This window comes from Piliocolobus tephrosceles, chromosome 5 (assembly GCF_002776525.5).
Source record: "Piliocolobus tephrosceles isolate RC106 chromosome 5, ASM277652v3, whole genome shotgun sequence".
In the NCBI taxonomy this organism is placed as follows: Eukaryota; Metazoa; Chordata; class Mammalia; order Primates; family Cercopithecidae; genus Piliocolobus; species Piliocolobus tephrosceles.
In genome coordinates, this window is record NC_045438.1 from 37,698,565 (window position 1) to 37,719,778 (window position 21,214).

At 42.2% G+C, this 21,214-nt stretch overlaps 1 protein-coding gene across 1 annotated transcript in view; it reads left to right on the forward strand.

Annotated features, from left to right (window-relative positions):
• The window catches only part of ECT2L (epithelial cell transforming 2 like), a 95,421-nt gene that overhangs the window by 70,037 nt on the left and 4,170 nt on the right, over window positions 1-21,214 (forward strand). The window contains exons 13-18 of the mRNA XM_023191004.2: window positions 2,386-2,600; window positions 4,157-4,304; window positions 6,925-6,998; window positions 7,093-7,249; window positions 8,597-8,662; window positions 10,695-10,783. Coding sequence (XP_023046772.1) covers window positions 2,386-2,600; window positions 4,157-4,304; window positions 6,925-6,998; window positions 7,093-7,249; window positions 8,597-8,662; window positions 10,695-10,783 — 749 coding nt within the window. The remainder of the gene's footprint in view (window positions 1-2,385; window positions 2,601-4,156; window positions 4,305-6,924; window positions 6,999-7,092; window positions 7,250-8,596; window positions 8,663-10,694; window positions 10,784-21,214) is intronic.

A 21,214-nucleotide genomic window follows, 5' to 3' on the forward strand; every position in this document is an offset into this window, starting at 1 on the left:
CCTCCCGGGTTTACGCCATTCTCCTGCCTCAGCCTCCCGAGTAGCTGGGACTACAGGCGCCCGCCACCTCGCCCAGCTAGTTTTTTGTATTTTTTAGTAGAGACGGGGTTTCACCGTGTTCGCCAGGATGGTCTCGATCTCCTGACCTCGTGATCCGCCCGTCTCGGCCTCCCAAAGTGCTGGGATTACAGGCTTGAGCCACCGCGCCCGGCCGAGCCACTAATTTTTTTAAAAATCCTCGTGCACATTCATCAGTTAACCTTATGTACAATAAAGGAATGGTGAAGGACATGAAAGAACAGAGAAAACTATCCTGTAATAGTTAGGATGTAGTGGAACCAAATTGCAGTTGAGAACGCGCCCTTGGTCTGTAAGAATAGCCTCTGGCGTAAAGTAGCGAGTTCTCTTTTTACTGGACTCCTCCTTCTGCTGCTGAAACACATCAATTGCGTCTTTAACCTCCATTTCCAATTTTGCAGGTGTTTCTGTTTCACTGATTGGCCATCTGACAAATTGGAATGTGATCCACCTCACTGACAAGCCTTGCTTGTCATTAGTTTACTAAGTGTACTAAGTAAGCTAAGTTTACTTACTTTACTTAGTGGTTATTACTAAGTGGTGTATGCCTGTTAATCTTAAATTGTACCAAGGAACCATCCTGCCCACCACCTTAAAATTAATGTGAGCAGTTCTGACTCCTTCCGTGAGCTTTCTGTTTACCATGGTGAGTGCTGGAGTTACCTCAGGTCTGCACTGAATGAGAACACAAGCAGCACCAGGAGTGGCAGAAGCAGTATTGTCATATTTTATTGGGGGCAGTGTGGGGTATACTTAGGGCTGGAGGGAAAATAATAATCCTAGGCTCAAATTGAAGTACATTATGTTTTTGAAATTTAGGTATTATAGATTTTCTAGTATAAAGATGCTCATTTTATAGCTTTTGAAACATGCAGATAAAAGAAAAAAAATATCTAGTACCAGCAATAAAAAGTAATGTCTCTCTCCATATAAACATAGCACACACAACCTCAGGGTATGGAATTTCTTTAGGCCAGTGTATGATTTTCACCTCTGCATTAAAAAATAAAACAAGAGGCTGGGCATGGTGACTCACACCTGTAATCCCAGCACTTTGGGAGGCTGAGGTGGGTGGATCACGAGGTCAAGAGATCGAGAACATTCTGGCCAACATGGTGAAACCCTGTCTCTACTAAAAATACAAAAATTATCTGGCATGGTGGCATGCACCTGTAGTCCCAGCTACTTGGGAGGCTTAAGCAGGAGAATCATTTGAACCCAGGAGGCGGAGGTTGCAGTGAGCCGAGATCGTACCACTGCACTCCAGCCTGGACTAAAGAATGAGACTCCATCTCAAATGAAAAAAAGTAAAATAATAAATAAATAAAACAAGAGTTGGAAATATAACATAGCACATCTGGCAACCTGGCTAGCCAGGAGAGATGGGCTCATAGCTCCAAGTCTATCCTTAATACTGAAGTTAGATCCTTAATACTGAAAGAAGAGCATATGCTTCAGATTTTTCATATGTCAGTTGGGAAAGCAAATTAGCTAATAATCAAAAGCTGTCTTCACCTGTTCATGCTGCTGCAATAGAAAACATGAGACTGGGTAATTTACAAAGAACAGAAATTCTTTATGAGGCTGGGAAGTCTAAGTTCAAGGTGCTGACATCTGTCAAGGGCCTTCTCTTGCAGTACTCACATGGTGGAAGGCAAGAGAGGACCAATTCCCTCTGCCCAGCCCCTTTCCAAGGGCACCTGATCCCATTCATGAAAGAGGAGTCCTCATGACCCAGTCGTCTTTTCACAGCTCCACTTCTTAATACTGTCACATTGGCTACACCTGAATTTTGGAAGGGACACATTCAAACTGTAGCAGAGGGCTAGCTCATTTCAGTTCGTCTATTTGCAGGATAATCAATAAAACACTACTTGGAAAAAGAAATAGGAAAACAAACAAGGGTAGACAAGCCAAAGGCTTCCTCACTAGACTGTAACTTCCATGAAGACAGGACTCTGTCTTGTTCTCATCATTACATGGCCAGCACCAGCATAAGACACCTAACATTGATTTGGATGGACAGATGGATAAAAGTAAATTTTTGAACTGCCTTCCTTTAGATCCAAGATTAAAATTCCCCTCTCTACTTGGCCATCAGGCTGGCCTGATATGAGGGGCTCTCTGATGATACTGGGGACAAGTGATGGACAGCGGGGTCCTCCACAGCCCCCTGTGAAGTCCCCTTCAACCTGAACAGCACAAACCAGCAAGGGGTGGTGGGGGGGAGTTCTCCATGTAGCTGCCTGACTGCTGAGCACTTCTACTTCTCCATCACTGACTTGAGTTCTTAACACTTCTCTACAGGAGAGAATACTCCAGAAGGATTCAGCAGAAAAGCGAACTAGAGTTGTCAGGGAACTCTTACAGAGTGAGAGAAAATACGTGCAGATGCTTGAAATTGTGAGAGATGTTTATTTCGCACCACTGAAAGCAGCACTGTCATCAAACAGAGCAATTCTGAGTGCTGCCAATATCCAGATCCTTTTCTCTGATATTCTACAGATTTTAAGTCTGAACAGGTAAATCCTGAATATGTATTTTTTTAAGTATTCATTGTGCACTGAGAAGAGCCCATACTTTCATGTTTCTAAAGCTGCATGGAGGTGCAATGCTGCTCTGCCCCTCTTAGGGACCCTGATTATAGCAGAGAGATCGTCATCACATTACCTACTGGGCTGCTGCAACCAGTAGTAATTCCCAAGGACACCCCTTCCCTGCTTCCTAGCCATGGTGCAAGGAGTGGCGTTCAGGACCTAGGCTTTTTGTAACCCTGCGGTCCCCAACCTTTTTGGCACCAGGAACCAGTTTCATGGAAGACAATATTTACACAGACCAGGGGTGGGCGGAATGGTTTCGGGATGATTCAAGCACATTACATTTATTACGCACTTTATTTCTATTATTATTACATTGTAATATATAATAAAATAATTATACAACTCACCATAATGTAAAGCAGTAGGAGCCCTGAGCTTGTTTTCCTGTAACTAGATGGTCCCGTCTTGGGGTGATGGGAGACAGTGACAGATCATCAGGCATTAGATTCTCATAAGGAGCTTGCAACCTACATCCCTCGAAAGTGCAGTTCGCCACAGTGTTTGCACTCCCATGAGAATCTAATGCCACAGCTCATCTGGAGCTCAGGCAGTAATGCAAGCAGTAGGGAGCGGTTGTAAAGATCAATGAAGCTTCACTCACTCAACCGCCACTCACCTCCTGCTGTGCGGCCGGGTTCCTAACAGGCCATGGACCAGAACCCATCCACAGCCTGGGGGTTGGGAATCCTTGCTGTAACTAATAGACTGTCCGTGCAAAAGACAGCAGGAAGGAGGAGAGCCATATACTCATTGTTAATCAGCAATGTTCAGTTAAGCAATGGGAAAAAACCAGAAGGATTTAATGGGATTAAGCCACCAGGACACTTAGCTTAGAAAGCTCAAGCTGGGGGTCAATTTAATAACAACATATTTTCAAGTGCCTAACATGAGAGAGAAAAGTGATCATTTCTGCCTGTGGTAAAGGGAGGCAACCTGAGTATGTGCTTCCCTGATGGTGACTCTCTAGGTAACTTGGAACAAGTTCCTTCCTCTCAATGGGCCCCAGTTCCTACAGGGAAGAGGTTGAACTAGGCCTCTTCCAGTGTTGAAGGCCTCTGATAGATGAATGAGGGATTTTCTTAGAGCCCTGGGGAAATGGGCCAAGCAGGGACTATGGCATTCCCTGTTGAAGACAGTGGAGCACTCCCCTCTAAAAACTGTAACAACTTTCACCCACCTGCCTATCTGGAGGCAAGAGACTGGGACATCAGGCGGCAGCTGTATCGTGGCCAGTGTGTGGTTCTGACTCAAGGAACTGAGGTGAAGAGGTGGGATTCTACCCCAGCCAACCTACTCCTTCACGTCCCAGTTCCCTTTCCTGTCAAATCTGCACTTCTCTGTGTTAAGAAGAAATGACTTGACCAAAACCCTACTGTAAAGGACTAGGCTGAAAATGCCCGTGCTGAGGACAATGGATATTTGGGTTTGTAAGTGATCTCAAGTGAATATTTCATGCTTATGCTCTTCTCATACCACAGGCAGTTTCTAGATAACCTGAGAGACAGACTGCAGGAATGGGGCCCAGCTCACTGTGTGGGAGAAATAGTCACGAAGTTTGGAAGCCAGTTGAACACATACACCAATTTCTTCAACAATTACCCTGTCATTCTGAAAACTATTGAGAAGGTAAATGAATTTCAATCCCATCATTCTATGAGACCTGAGCTAGAAAGGAAGTTATGTGTGGAACTCGAAAGACCAGCGTTAATAAGAAAGGCTTCTCTGCTCTTAGCTCCCAGCTCTCTTCCCATACTGTGACCTCTGAGGACAGGAACCCTGACTTAGGGGCTAGCACAATATTTGACACCTAGCATTGCCAGGAACTGGTTCTTGAACTGAACTCATCCTCATACAAACTACCAGGGTTTCACTTGCCCCAGATACACTCAGCTTACAGGAAAATGCTCCACAATTGAGCTTGGAATCCACTCTGCTACTACAATCCTGTGTGTCCTTGACAAGTTCACTCTCTCATGTAGAAAATTAATCATCCACAGCTTTTTGGAAGAACAGTCAATTTCTGAAATGTCACTAGGAAGTAAGGAATGCCTTGATCTTACATTTCCTAGAGAGTAAATTATTAACAGTTTTCCCTGTTGCAATTTCTGCCATTACTTAATCTGAGCAGGAATATCCAATTCCCTTCTGTATCACCTGCTGCTCTTGTGGGGATACCTTCTCATGGGAATAAAATCCCTCTTTTTTCCCTCCTCGTTTGATATCGAAAGCCTAGAAACGGCTACCTTGTCACATGGCAGCACACTTCTGCCAGAGTCCACTGTGACCACTCATCTTCACTGAGGCCTGCAGGAAAGGCCTGTGAGCTGGGAGGCCTCTGGAGGGCTCCTGCCCTTGACAGCTTCCTTTGTAGTATTCCTTCCACCCTACCCAGGGAGTCTAGTCACTGCTGGATAACTTGATGATTCAACAGTTACATAAATAAGGTAGTTTCATAGGACTGACCGTGGAGACAAGAATTGGAGCAAAGCATCACATGGTATCAGGAACACACTGGTACCTAAATTTTTTTAGCTATAGATAATGATGCCTATTTCACTAGCACAGTGTGTGCATACAAGTAAGTACTTAGCTTAAATGTTAGCTATTTAGTTGTGGGCTTTGAGACAGGGTCTCCCTCTGTCACCTAGGCTGGAGTGCAGTGGCATGATCACAGCTCACTGCAGCCTCGACTTCCCCAGACTCAGGTGATCCTCCCACCTCAGCCTCCCAAGTATCTAGGACTACAGGCATGTGCCACCACACCTGGCTGATTTTTTTTGAATTTTTTTGTAGAGACTGGGTTTCACCATGTTGCCCAGGCTGGTCTTAAACTCCTGGGCTCAAGCAATCCGCCCAACTCTGCATCCCAAAGTGCTGGGATTACAGGTGTGAGCCACCATGCCAGCCAACGTTAGCTATTAATATGATTGAAATCCATAAATATTTCACTTGGTCTTAGCCGAAAGTCCGAGAATGAAATCGTGAATATTTGATTTCTAGAAGTTAACATTGCCAACATCTTTTAGGCATGGAAAAGGAAGTAACCTCACTGGTGCTTTAATAGTGATAAATGAATACATTTTAAAACACATAAGGTGGGCGGGTGGCTCACACCTGTAATCCCAGCACTTTGAGAGGCCTAGGCAGGCGGATCACCTGAGGTCAGGAGTTCGAGACCAGCCTGGCCAACATGGCGAAACGCCGTCTCTACTAGAAATACAAAAATTAGCTGGGCATGGTGGCGGGCACCCGTAATCCCAGCTACTTGGGAGGCTGAGGCAAGAGAATCGCTTGAACCCGGGAGGCAGAGGTTGCAGTGAGCTGAGATTATGCCACTCTACTCCAGCCTGGGTGACAGAGAGAGACTCTGTCTCAAAAAAAAAAAAAAAACACCAAAACCAAAAAAACAGATGTGAAGTACAGTGGAACACCTGTATAATAAACATTAGTATGGAAAACATAATTAACAGAAGCATTAAAGGTGAATACCATTAATAGTCAAGATCTTACTACACTGAAATAACATTTACTGTGTGACAGCCACTTTATGGATAGGATTGTTTTTTCTCCACACCACAAGCATTAGAGATGATATCTATGTTACAGACGATAAAACTGAGGCTCAGAAAAGTTATTTGATAAGGTTATATATTCGATTTATTCTCATTCAAATCCAGGCCCACCTGGTTGCAAAGTACATTCTTATTTGTCTATGCTGATTAAGTTCAATGAATAGGGTCAGGTCAGGTCTATGTATAATTAAAACACATTTTTTTTTTTTTTTTTTTGAGATGGAGTCTTGCTCTGTCGCTCAGGCTGGAGTGCAGTGGCACGATCTCGGCTCACTGCAAGCTCCGCCTCCCAGGTTCACGCCATTCTCCTGCCTCAGCCTCCCGAGTCGCGGGGACTACAGGCACCCGCCACCACGCCCGACTAATTTCTTGTATTTTTAGTAGAGACAGAGTTTCACCATGTTAGCCAGGTTGGTTTCAATCTCCTGACCTCACGATCCACCTGCCTCGGCCTCCCAAAGTGCTGGGATTACAGGCATTACAGCCACAGTGCCCGGCTGACACACATTCTTAGCATATTAGGAAGACACCAATGGCACTACTAATAGTCTAATTGGTTAGACATCGATGTTGCCCTTTTGCTTCAGGCATTCCATAGATCACACTTGCTTAGTGGAACAGTGGACTTTACAACTATCTCATAAAGTTTTGACAAAATAATCCTCACCTTTTAGTGCAGAGAAATGATACCAGCATTCCGAACTTTCCTGAAGAGGCATGATAAGACCGTTGTTACCAAAATGCTGAGGTATGTTCTGAGGGAGAGCACAGCAGGGACCCCCGCAGAGAGGGCATTCCTGGGCCTTCAGAGACCAGAGTTCCCTTCTCTATGCCTCATACAGCCTGCCGGAGCTGCTGTTGTACCCATCCCGAAGATTTGAAGAATACCTTAATCTTCTCTACGCTGTCAGGCTTCATACCCCTGCAGAGCATGTTGACCGTGGGGACTTGACCACTGCAATTGACCAAATCAAAAAATATAAAGGTTATATAGATCAGGTTGGTTGCTGATAAGAATCTGCGTCCTTTAAACATGTTACAATGCCTTTGTGATACTCCCACTCAAAGATCCTGAGACACCTTATCTTCTTGTGGGGTTCTTTGCTTTAAAGTCTTTCATCCTTTTAATGCTAAATCAACAGTGTGTTCAGTGATTTCCAACACTAAGGGCATCTATTCTAAACCAAGCAACATGAGACAATGTTTTCAGATATTTGTACAAATACAATAAAATTTTTATGAAAGTTTGAAGAATAAAGTATTTGGACTGATTTTTTACACAACTAAAAGGCAAAAAAAAAAAAAAAAAAAAAAAGTAAAATCCTTTGTTTCTGAAAGTATTTTTTGTTTTGTTTGTTTGAGATGGAGTCTCGCTCTGTCGCCCAGGCGGGAGTGCAGTGGTGCGATCTCGGCTCACTGCAAGCTCCTCCTCGCGGGTTCAGGCCGTTCTCCTGCCTCAACCTCCGCAGTAGCTGGGACTACAGGCGCTCGCCACCACGCCTGGCTAATTTTTTGTATTTTTGGTAGAGACCAGGTTTCACTGTGTTAGCCAGGATGGTTTCAGTCTCCTGACCTTGTGATCCGCTCGCCTTGGCCTCTCAAAGTGCTGGGATTACAGGCGTGAGCCACCGCGCCCGGCCTCTGAAAGTACTTTCAATGCATTAATTAACTTTCCTGCCTCAGTGAGTACGATGGTCATAATTATTATCTGAAGAGTAAGTAAGCACCTTGGAGTACAGTACTATCATTCTGAAAATATTATTGTATTGTGCATACTGTAAATAGGCATCTGGGCTGAATGTAAACTGCTAACATATTTTTCCATGAAGATACTTTTTTGCATCCAATTTTGTCAGTTGCCTTTGTTTTAAAACATTGGGTACAGAGAATTGAATTTCTTCTTTTTTTTTTTTTTTTTTTTTTGAGACGGAGTCTGGTTCTGTCACCAAGGCTTGAGTGTAGTGGTGTGATCTCGGCTCACTGCAACCTCTGCCTCCCTGGTTCAAGCAATCCTCCTACCTCAGCCTCCTGAGTAGCTGGGACCACAGGCAGGCGCCACCATGCTTGTCTAACTTTTTTTTTTTTTTTGTAGAGATAGGGTTTCACCATGTTGTCCAGGCTGGTCTTGAACTCCTGAGCTCAAGCCATCTGCCCATCTCAGCCTCCCAAAGTGCTGGGATTACAGATGTGAGCCACTGCACCCAGCCCAGAAATTGGAAACTTTCTATTATAACATATGAAAATACCAAGTCCTGTATCAAGTGCCATAAAATATTTTAATCTATTTCTTTTATGAATAAAAATGTCACAATTTTAGTTTGCCTAAAAGTACTTTTTTTTCCCTAGATGAAGCAAAACATCAATATGAAGGATCATCTGTCAGATATACAGAGAATCATCTCGGGATGCCCTGTACGTATTCTTAGGAACTTGCTGTATCTCATGCTCACGAATACAACCTCCAATCATTGGCAAAAGGAGACCTACAGACCCCAAGGCAGCTACTATTTGTGGAATGCCTGCTACATGCCAGGCACTGCCACGCCCTCCCATTTCACATCTTTGTTATCTGCAAGGTTGCTCTATAAGAAGGGGCACAAGTGAGCTTGCCCCTATCCCATAACTTTTCGATAGTCTTTGTTCCTTTATTGGTATTACTGTGATCACGATGCCCTTTGAGGAAAGGGGCCATGTGTTCTACTTGTTTCCTTTTTTTTTGAGATGGAGTCTCGCACTGTTGCCCAGGCTGGAGTGCAGTGGTGCAATCTCAGCTCACTGCAAGCTCCACCTCCCAGGTTCACACCATTCTCCTTCCTCAACCTCCCAAGTAGCTGGGACTACAGGAGTCCACCACCACGCCTGGCTAATTTTTTGTATTTTTAGTAGAGATGGGGTTTCACCATGTTAGCCAGATAGTCTCGATCTCCTGACCTTGTGATCCGCCTGCCTCGGCCTCCCAAAGTGCTGGGATTGCAGGCGTGAGCCACCATGCCTGGCCATGTTCTACTTGTTTTCTATCTCCCTGAATATAGTACCTGGTGCAGGATTCTGCACCCTGATGGTATCTGAAAAAGCTTTAGAAGGCCTCTGTTAGCAACCTGTTAACCTATAGAATATCATCTGGCCCCACGCTCCCTTATCTCTTACAGTTTCCCCAACTTCTTTATAATTATACCACACAGATCTACTCACGATTCTCTAATGTTAACTTCTCTTCACACATTTGTGCTTTGCACATACTCTTTCTTTTCTGAAATTGCTTTTCTTTCCTATTTCACTGGATAAACTCCTATTCATTCTAACTAGTTCAATCATCATCTCCTTTGCAAAGTTTCCCCCAGCATTTCCAGCTTTAAGTGGCTTCTTCCTAGGGATTTTGCATCCCGAATATCCCTGATAACATTTTACTGCAATCCTTTATTCATGAAATTGGGAGCTCCATCATGTGTGAGCTGTGATTCACTTGCCTTCTCATGTCTGGCACATAGGAGGAGCTCAGGATGTGAGTTATGTTGAATTAAAGTGTCAACTGATTAGAAATGTTATTTTTATTTAGTCAAATTGGGGAAGCAAGATGAAGTTGTTTTGTCATAATTTTGGGCTGCACATTTTGTAGGAAAAGATAATTGAGGCTGATTGGATTGCAAAGATCCAAATTCTTGAAACTCACAGAGTCTACGAAACTCTCTCTGGATCAGTGTTCACACCAAGAGCTCATCCTCATGACTAGATCAATAGAAAGGCTTGACTTCTTATTCCGTACCAATTCATTCACTTCTTTTTCTTTCTTTCTTTCTTTTTTTGATTTGGAGACTCACTCTGTCACCCAGGTTGGAGCGCAGTGGTATGATCTCGGCTCACGGCAACCTCTGCCTCCAGGGTTCAAGCAATTCTCCTGCCTCAGCCTCCCAAGTAGCTAGGACTACCGGCATGTACCACCACCCCCAGCTAATTTTTTTGTATTTTTAGTAGAGATGGGATTTCACCATGTTGGCCAGGCTGGTCTCCAACATCTGACCTCAGGTGATCCACCCGCCTCGGCCTTCCAAAGTGCTGGTATTTTTTTACCAGCATGAAAATTTACATATTTCATGTAGCAAAGATTTTGCTGGCCCACTTCTCTTTCTGAATGGCTCCCTTCTTATCCCCCAACCCCCAACTTTGTTTTTGATATTAGGAAAGCACTTACAAATAAAACTATAATTTCAGTAGTTTTAAAACTTTGACAAAAATTACTTTTTTTCCCTTAAATATAGTTTTATTTGTCAATACTGTGGTCTTTCTAAGAAAATCTGTTTCATAAACAGTGAAAACATTCACTTTTTCATGCTTGAACTGTGTTTTAGTTAACATTTGCATATTCTGGGATATAAAATGGTTTGCAGTAGTAAGTTTTTTTATTTAAAAAATTTATATGTGCTTCTATTTTGTTTTTGATTTATAGAGTCTATCAGAAGTAAACAGATATCTAATTAGGGTACAAGATGTAGCCCAACTTCATTGCTGTGATGAAGAAATAAGTTTCTCTTTAAGGTAAACAATAGTTAACTATCCTAAGGCTATGGACACCTTCCAAGCAGGTGACTGTCTTACTCATCCTGTAGCTCCAGCATTCAGTACAATGTCTGACACGGTAGGATTGAAATGAATCTGCGCATTAGACTGAAAAGTTACAGACAACTTCCTCTGAGATAGTGTAGGGTATTTTATCACCATGTTTGCATTCCAGCCAGCTACTGGGTAGAATGGGAGAAGAAAATTGTCCCTGCCAGGACCACAAACTCCACATAAGCAGGCATTCTAAAGGTTGGTCATTTTTCTTTCTTTCTTTCTTTCTTTCTTTTTTTTTTTTTTTTTTTTTTTTTGAGATGGAGTCTCACTCACTGCCGCCCAGGCTGGAGTGCAGTGGTGCGATCTCCACTCACTGCAACCTCCGCCTCCAAGCTATTCTCCTGCGTCGGCGTCCCTGAGATTACAGGCACCCGCTGCCACACCCAGCTAATTTTTGTATTTTTAGTAGAGACGGGGTTTCACCATGTTGGCCAGGTTGGTCTCAAACTCCTGATCTCCAGTGGTCCACCTGCCTCGGCCTCCCAAAGTGCTGGGATTACAGGCATGAGCCTCTGCACCCGGCCACTTTTCTACTTAGCTAAGCTCTAAGTGTTGCAGGATTTTCACACCAATGATCTGCTCAAATGTAAGAAAGAGAGGACCAATTTATTATCCTCAGATAGTTATTGAGGTCAGTTTTTAACAAGACCTTACGCTATTTAGTTTGCATGATGCTCAGAGTAACCTAAGAAAAAAAGATGGAAGGATGCTACTTTTTATAAATTAGTATCCCCTTCACTCCTTTAGAACAAGGATGGGCAAAGTTTTCTGTAAAGGTTCACGTAGTACATATTTCATGTAGCAAAGATTTTGCTGGCCAAATGATATCTGTTGGCAACTACCCAAATTTGCTATTGTAAAACAAAATCAGCTCTATCAATGATGCAACACATAACAAGTGATACACTATTGATAAACCGTACAAGATATAAATGAACAAACATGACTATGTTCCAATTAAACTTCATTTACAAAAACAGGTGTGGGCCATAGTGTGGTGATCTCTGCTTTAGAAAACTGTTCATCAAACTATGAATAAAATACTAGAAATAAAACAAATAACAAAATAATTAATAGAATAAAATAAAATTCTATTCTCATTCTTCCTTTCTGTATGTAAGTTTGATTTTCAGTATTAATGACAAAGAGTGACTCAGCAAACAGCAACCAAAGGGACAGGAATTAACTCCTTTAATTTGTTCAACTCCAATAAGTATAATAAAAATTGATTTGTTATTTCAATGAATATTTCAACAAATGTTCCTCAACAGCACAGGGTAGCAGGGTAGGTGGAAGAAATCAGTCCCCTCACCTCCATCCTTACCTAGACTAGATCTTTTTTTTTTTTTTTTGAGACAGAGTCTCACTCTGTTGTCCAGGCTGGAATGCAATGGTTCGATCTTGGTTCACTGCAACTCCATCTGCCAGGTTCAAGCAATTCTCCTGCCTCAGCCTCCCAAGTAGCTGGGACTACAGGCAAGCACCACCATGCCCAGCTCACTTTTTGTATTTTTAGTAGAGATGGGTTTTCACCATGCTGGCCAGGCTGGTCTCGAACTCCTGACCACGTGATCCACCCACCTCGGCTTCCCAAAGTGCTGGGATTACAGGCGTGAGCCACCATGCCCAGCCTACACTAGATCTTAAATGAAAATCAAATCACACAATATGTCACTTTTCTCATTGTCATGACATTTTTGTTTCCTTTGATCTGTTTTTTTTTTTTTTTTTTCTTATGGCTTGTAGCAATAGAAAAGAGCTACAATGATGGAAAGAAACTACCTACCAAACCAGCAATTCTAAACACATTGCTGGCCGGGCGCGGTGGCTCACGCCTGTAATCCCAGCACTTTGGGAGGCCGAGGCGGGCGGATCACAAGGTCAGGAGATTGAGACCATCCTGGCTAAGACGGTGAAACCCCGTCTCTGCTAAAAATACAAAAAATTAGCCGGGCGCGTTGGCAGGCGCCTGTAGTCCCCGCTACTCGGGAGGCTGAGACAGGAGAATGGCATGAACCCGGGAGGCGGAGCTTGCAGTGAGCCGAGATCGCGCCACTGCACTCCAGCCTGGGTGATGAGCAAGACTCCATCTCAAAATAAAATAAAATAAAATAAACACATTGCTTTGGTAGAAGACATTCTGTGATGATTCCAGTTTTTGATTATTAGATTATTCTACATTCATGTATTCCTTTTCAAACACTCTTCCTTTCTTTACGTAAGTTTGATTTTCTACATCATTTTCCTTCTCTCTGCAGAACTTCTTTTAACATTTCTTAATGTTCTACTAAGGTCAATGAATTATCTCAATTTGTGTGTGCGTAAAAAATTTATTGTTTGAAGGAAATTTTGCTGGATACAGAATTTTAGGTTGGTTTTTCTTTTAACACTTTGCTTATTTCATTCCACACTCTTCTTACTTACATGGTTTCTGAAGAGAAGTTCAGTGTAATTTTTATCCTTGTACCTCTATAGGTAATATAAACCAACAATACAATTCTAAACCTCCCAACCGACTGAATGGACTCCTCCTCTCAGCCGAGGGGATTCCAAAGTAAACCTGAAAAACTAGTTCAGGCCACAATAGGAAGAGGGGATTGGATATGCCTCATTATACTCTCCTCCCTTAAGTATTCAGGCACAACTGACCCAAATTAACATTGAAACAGAGATCTTAAGACTGATAAAATGAACTCCTTGTAGAAATAAGATACCAAATTCCAACCCAGCTCTAGTATTGTATCACATGGCAGATAGCAGACCCTGAAATAAATCAGAGTATTTTACCTCAAAATATATTTCTTTGACATATTTTGAAATGGCCCTGCAAAGTAATCTCTTTTGGGAAAATCTCCTCTTTCCAGGTCTTTTCCTGATCCAGGAGAGATTCAGCTAAGAGTATGGTATCTTTTAAGGTCTGATAAGAGACATTTACCATCTATTCTCCCTGAATCCTGCTAGCTGGAGGCTTCATCTATGTAATAAGAACACTGGTCTCCACAATCTCTTATCTAAAGCCAGACACTCCTTTCTACTGATTCCAGATCTTCAGATAATAACTCTTTCAACCAATTGCCAATCAAAAAATCTTTTGAATCCCTCCATAACCTGGAAGCCCTTAATTTAAGTTGTCCCATCTTTCTGGATCAAACAAATGTATACCTTACATGCATTGATTGATGTTTGCCTGTAACTTCTGTCCCCCTAAAATGTATAAAATCAAGTTTTAACCCAACCGCCTTGGGTACATTTTCTCAGGACTTCTTGAGACTGTGACCCAGGCCCTGGTCACTCATATTTGGCTCAGAATAAATCTCTTTATTTTACAGAGTTTGACTCTTTGTTGACAGTAAGGCGGATTTTTGTTTTTGTATTCTCTGAAATGGCAAAGATTTTCTCTTTTATTTTCTACATCTGAATGTATTATGCCTACATGTAGTTTTTTGTTTGTTTGTTTTTTGTTTGTTTTTTTGTTTTTGATATTTATCCTGTTTTATGTTCTCTGAGCTTCCTGGACCTATGGTTTGCTGTCAATTATTTTGTAAAATCTCCAGTCATTATTACTCCAGATATTTCTTCCATCTCTCTTTCTTCATCTGGTATTCCCATTATGCATATGATTTGCCTTTTGTAACTGTCCCTATGACTTGGATATTCTGTTCTTTCCCCTGGTGGTCCCTACCTGCTACCCCTACTTTGTCCCTGGTCTTTTTTCTCTCTGCTTTTCAGCTTGGTAAGCTTCTATTGACATATCTTCAAGCTCACTGATTCTTTCCTCAGCTGTGTCCAGTGTATTAATGACCACACCAAAGGCATTCATTTTTGTTATATTTATTTCTGGTATTACCTTTTCTTTCTTAGAGTTTTGGTCTCTCTTCTTACATTACCTGTCTGTTCTTGCATGTTGTCTACTTTTTCCATTAAAGTCCTTCACATATTAATCATATTGAACTTTCTGCTGATAATTCCAGAATCTCTACTATATCTGAGTCTGGTTTTGATGCTTGCCCTGTCTCTTCAGTCTGTGTATTTTGCCTCTTAGTATCCCATATATATATATATATGTATTTTTTTTTTTGAAACAGAGTGTCACTCTGTCACCTAGGCTGGAATGCAGTGGTGTAATCTAGGCTCACTGCAGCCTCTGCCTCCTGGGTTCCAGCGATTCTCCTGCCTCAGGCTCCTGGGTAGCTGGGATTACAGGCACGTGCCACCACGCCCAGCTAATTTTTCTATTTTTAGTAGAGACGGGGTTTCACCACATTGGCTAGGCTGGTCTTGAACTCCTGATCTTAGATAATCTGCCCACCTTGGCCTCCCAAAGTGCTAGGATTAAAGGATTGAGCCACCGTGCCCAGCCAGAACCCCTTATAATTTTTTTGCTGAATACCAGACATGACGTATCAGGTAAAAGGAACTAAACAGGCCTTCAGTGTGAAGTTTTATGTTTATCTGGCTGGGAGTTAGGTCATATTTGCTGTTTGTTGTAGCTTGGCGTCAGAGGCTACAGTTTTCTCCCATGTCCTTGTTTTTCTCTCCCTATCATCTTTGGGTTTCCCTAGAGATCCCTTCTTAAATAGGGTCTGAGCCTTGCAGTTATTTTAGCTGTAATCCCATTATCATACCAGAGTCCTACTGCTGTGGTAGTTAAGATGTCAGAGGAGGAAAAATATTCTACAGTTCTGTGATCAATTTTCAGTCTTTTAATGAGTCTGTTACTTCTGGATTGTGACCTTCACAAGTGCTTCTTAGTTTTTGTTTTTCGTTTTCTTTTTTCACCTCTAACATGAGACAGTAAGGTTAGAAGTGGCTGGAATTGGGTATTTCCCTTCTCCCAGGTTGATTAGCCTCTGCTAAAGTCCCAGTTGGTTAGGTTCTAGTAGAAGTTTCCCTTGAGGTCAGGCCTTTCTTAAGAACAAAATACTCTGGGCGTATTTCAAAATGGTACTTTTCTCCACCATGTAAGAATATTGTATATTATATGTATTTATATAAATATATATAAAAAAATATATATATACATATATATATATATAATATTTGGGTTTTTTTTGAGACAGGGTCTCTCTCTTTCACCCAGACTGGAATGCAGTGGCCTGAGCTCCAGTTCACCACAACCTCTGCCTCTCAGCCTCAAGGGATTCTTCCTTCCGCCTCAGTCTCCTGAGTAACTGGGATTACGCGTGCACGCCACTACTGCTCGGCTCATTTTTGTATTTTTAGTAGAGACGGGGTTTTTACCATGTTGGCCAGGCTGGCCTTGAACTCCTGACCTCTAATGATCCACCTGCCTCAGCCTCCCAAAGTACTGGGATTACAGGCATGAGCCACCGCACCGAGCCAGGAAAAGGAAATTTTTTATTAGCTCTTCATTGCAAGAACCTGGAAGGCTCCCAGAGGCAAAACTCACACCAGTGTGTGAGCCCAGAGTTATTAAACGCTACAGCTGGTCTACACTCTATCTCTAGTAGTTAATCCAATACCCTTCAAGCATCCCTACTCCATACAGGCAATTTCTGTTTCCGATAAGCTTTGATTCTCTGTAGCAGCCTACCATTCCAGCTTTTGGGGTGATAACTTCAATTTTATAATGGATCGGAGAAAAGCTGTTGATTCTGAGTTCTTCAGCTACTTTTTGTTGTTGTGAGGACAGAATTGGCAACTTCCAAGCTCTTTTTTTTTTAATTATTATTATTATTATTATTTGAGACGAAGTCTAGCTCTGTTGCCAGGCTGGAGTGCAGTGGCACAATCTCAGCTCACTGCAACCTCTGCCTCCCAGGTTCAAGCAATTCTCCTGTCTCAGCTTCCCATGTAGCTGGGACTACAGGCGCGTGCCACCACAACCAGCTAATTTTTGTATTTTTAGTAGAGATGGGGTTTTACCATGTTGGCCAAGATGGTCTTAATCTCTTGACTTTGTGATCTGCCCTCCTCAGCCTCCCAAAATGCTGGGATTACAGGCGTGAGCTACCACACCTGGCCTGCAACTTCCAAGTTCCTTACATGTGGACTGGAAGCTGGAGGTCTAGTTATTACAAATTAGATTTCAGTCTTCAGTACTTGGACAACAAATGAGAATACTTTGAAGATTTAGGATAATCCAAGATCATTTTACGCTCTAATTGTGAGGTACATTTATATTTAAATAGGTACTGCTCTAAGCTATGAGGTATGAAGTATGAAAAATTTACCAGGCCCAGAGAGACATGAGTATGGGACTTCAGTCACACCTCCCCATCCATGCTTGCCTGGGGGCAATTGTTCCTAGGCTGCCTCACCCATTATCTTCACATTACTGGAAATCATAGACAAAGAACAATTATAGTCAATCAATAGTTTGTGCTATTTTAGTGTAAAATCTTGATAAACAACTCTGGAACTGCCTCTTCTTTTTCTTTAAAAATCCACTTGTAAATGCTACTAATTGGGGTATATATTCCTGGTAACTGAATCTATGCTCCAGGGTTGCAGTCCCCAAGCTTAGCCCAAATAAACTCTACTTATATTGATTTTGCCTCAGCTTCTTCCTTTTAGGTCAATGACACTGTCTCAGTGATGACATTTATATTATTTGCTAATAAATTTAAATGTAATTTCAAATTAATATTTGAAATTGGCTGGGTGTGGTGGCTCATTCCTGTAATCCCAGCACTTTGGAAGGCTGAGGTGGGAGGATCACTTGAGGTCAGGAGTTCTAGACCAGCCTAGGCAACATAGTGAGACCCCCCGTCTCTACGGGGGAAAAAAAAAGTTTTGAAATTAGCTAAATGCAAACAGGCTCATATTCCAAAAGATATCACACAATACTTAGCCTGCAACCTTGTTTTCTGTCATTTTAGAAAATCACATAAAACCCAAGGAATGCCATCCCCATGATTTCTACCAGGAATTTTTACTTAGAGGAAACATACTCTGCTTGTATTTATACATACAGCACCAACTCATATAAGGCTTTACTCTTTACCATATGTTAACTTCTCTCATTTGATAGATTTAATTACAATTACCTGATGAGGCAGGTAGGACAGGAACCATGTTATGGGTGGGCAATCTGGCTTAAGTTGCCTGAAGTCACAGAATAAGTGCTGGTCTTGGAATTTAGAACCAGGTCTCTCGGTGCACAGGCAATGCTGTTTCCAGTGATTAGACCAGAAGGCAGAAAGGTGAACCAAGTCTTCCTTATAATAATCTAACATAGTAACAATTACTAAACAAATACATATTTTTCTTTTTTTGAGAGTTTCCTTCTGTTGCACAGGCTGGAGTGCAGTGGTGCGATCTCACCTCACTGCAACCTCTGCCTCCCAGGTTCAAGTGATTCTCGTGCCTCAGCCTCCCAAAATAGCTTGAAGTACAGGGGCGTGCCATCACGCCCAGCTAATTTTTTTGTATTTTTAGTAGAGATGGGGTTTCACCATGTTGGCCAGGCTCATCTTGAACTCCTGGTCTCAAGTGATCCACCCATCTTGGCCATGTGTGAGCCACTGCACCTGGCCACAAATAACAAACAATAACTATGACACAGAAAGAACGAGTAAGTGTTTGCATTCTAAATGAAATTTAAAATAGAAATGAAGTCATACAGTCATTTTAAGAGCTGGGAAATTCAGAGGGCAATTTGTTCCTCTGGGGACATGGACCATTATTTTGGGTATGTTAAACTTTTAGAATATATTTTGTACCTTGGAACTTCTGTATTATTGTTTTTATCATAAACACCGATTTTCATGTCTGTGATTTTAAACTTGCTGATTTTTTTTTTTTTTTTTTTTCCCTTAATGAGATGGGGTCTTGCCACGCTGGCCAGGCTGGTCTTGAATTCCTGGGCTCAGACAATCCTCCCAACTTGGCCTCCCAAAGTGCTGGGATTACAGGCGGGAGCCACTGCACGTGGCCAAAGCTTGCTGATTTTTAAGCATGCTTTTTTTCTTCCAACGGAGTCTTACCAAAGGTACAAAAGTGGTGCAGGACTGGTGAATAGAGGCCTGGCCTTGTTCATCAAATAGAGCCATCCACTTCCCAGGCCGATTTTCCTTGGGGAAATATCCTATTATACTGCCAAAAAGGCATACTGTAAACTTTCCTCTTAGCTTCCCTCAAAGGGATCTACAGTCATTTAGCAGATAACTATGTGTTAGAGAAAATGTACCCAGCTTCTCAAGGGTACTAGACTTTGGTCCAGAATTGACTCATTCTGGGGACCCCCAATGCCACTGGGATCCACCAGGCTGGGTGATAAACAGTTTCGACTCAGGTCAGCTCACAGTGGAGCTGATGACCTGCTGTTGTCCACGTACCGAAACTCTCTTTTTGAGAGTTTCACTCTTGTTGCCCAGGCTGGAGTGCAATGGCATGATCTCGGCTCACTGCAACCTCCGTCTCCTGGGTTCAAGCGATTCTCCTGCCTCAGCTTCCCAAGTAGCTGGGATTATCTGTAGGCTCCACACCCATGGGTTCAACTGAGGATGGAAAACATTAAAAAATAAATACAATTAAAACAAATAAAAACCTTATACAGTATAAGTATTCACATAGTGTTTACATTGTATTAGATAAATGATTTAGAGAGAATATGCAGATTATATGCAAATACCAAGCATCCTCAGATTTTGGTATTCGCAGGAGGTCCTGGCACACATTCCCCATGGATATCAAGGGATGACTGTATTTGCTTTTGCATATTTAGAGGAACTGTTAAATTTTTAGAGTTTTTGGTGTTTGGTCTGTGGATAAACATTGTTGGAGATCTTGAGGGGCTTAATTTAGTAAATGGCTTTTGAAAAGTTTTTCTAGATAAAAATCATATATAGGCCGGGCGCGGTGGCTCAAGCCTGTAATCCCAGCACTTTGGGAGGCCGAGACGGGCGGATCACGAGGTCAGGAGATCGAGACCATCCTGGCTAACACGGTGAAACCCCGTCTCTACTAAAAATACAAAAACTAGCCGGGCGAGGTAGCGGGCGCCTGTAGTCTCAGCTACTTGGGAGGCTGAGGCAGGAGAAAGGCATAAACCCGGGAGGCGGAGCTTGCAGTGAGCTGAGATCCGGCCACTGCACTCCAGCCCGGGCGACAGAGCAAGACTCCGCCTCAAAAAAAAAAAAAAAAAAAAAAAAAATCACATATAAAATAGCCCTCTCAGAATCAGATTGAAATAATAACCTCTTTGTGTGTTTCTTTCCCTCATTCATGTCCTCGGGTTACAAAAGGCTCAATTCTAAGCTCAAGTTAGTATGGCTGCTCCATCCCCTCCCTGGGCCAACCATCCACCTGGTCCAAGTGGGCCACAAAACTGGAATTCTCTTTCATTCACCTCTAATATCAGTGTGATCCCTTCCAAAGGAAAAAACTGAACATCAATTTACCAAAGCAAGTACCTCTTTGAATGCTACTTCTTCAAAGCACTCTGTTGGCATATTTCCTGATATTTGGATACAGCAGCTTTATTACAGATTTGAACAGTTTTCTAAACTTCTATGATAGGAGACATAATTGTTCTTATGGATATGGTAAAAAAAAATATTGCTCCCCCTCTCCCCTAAAACAGTAAGACCACGGTAGAATTCTTTCGCCTATTCAAAATGGCTACTCACCACATACTGCCCATCACACAGACTTAAAATGCACCCCCTGCCTTTCTTGCTTCCTCTCCCCCTCATCCTTAGTTCTATTCATTCCTTTATTCTCAGAATAACCTATTGACTTGATCTAGAAATATTTTTTGCAAGATATCAGTAAATGTGAAGCACCCCACTCTTCCCAGCCTAAATCATAAAGACAGGAAGAAAATGTTTGAAAGAAAGAGCTGGCTCTAGTGGCTGGGTGACCACTGTTTCCATTGGTCCACACACCTAAAACAACTCCTACTTCCTAACACTGTCCAAGTAGCTGAACCTGAAACATGGTACTCTTGGACATTTTTAAACTACCTGATCAAGTCCTTTGCCCAGTTCTTAGGCATAGCTGTAACTAACAAATGACTGAAGTGCCTTACTACTCAAAGTGTGTCCCACAGTTCTGTGGACTCAGCATCACCAGGGAGCTTGTCAGAAATGCAGAATTCTCAGGCCACCCCAGCTCTAGTCAATCAGAATTTGCATTTTAACAAAACCAGGTAAATCAGAAGCAAATTAAAGCCATTACCATATAGTTTTAAATATGAATTATAGCAGCTCTTATGAAGAACCTGGAGGTATTTGATAAAAATTTACACAGCAGTCCCCCCTTATCCATGAAAATACCTTTCAAGACCCCCAGTAGATGGCTGAAACCTCAGAGTACTGAGCCCTATAATATCACATTTTTTTGCTATATATTCATACTTACAATAAAGTTTAAAGATTAGGTACCATA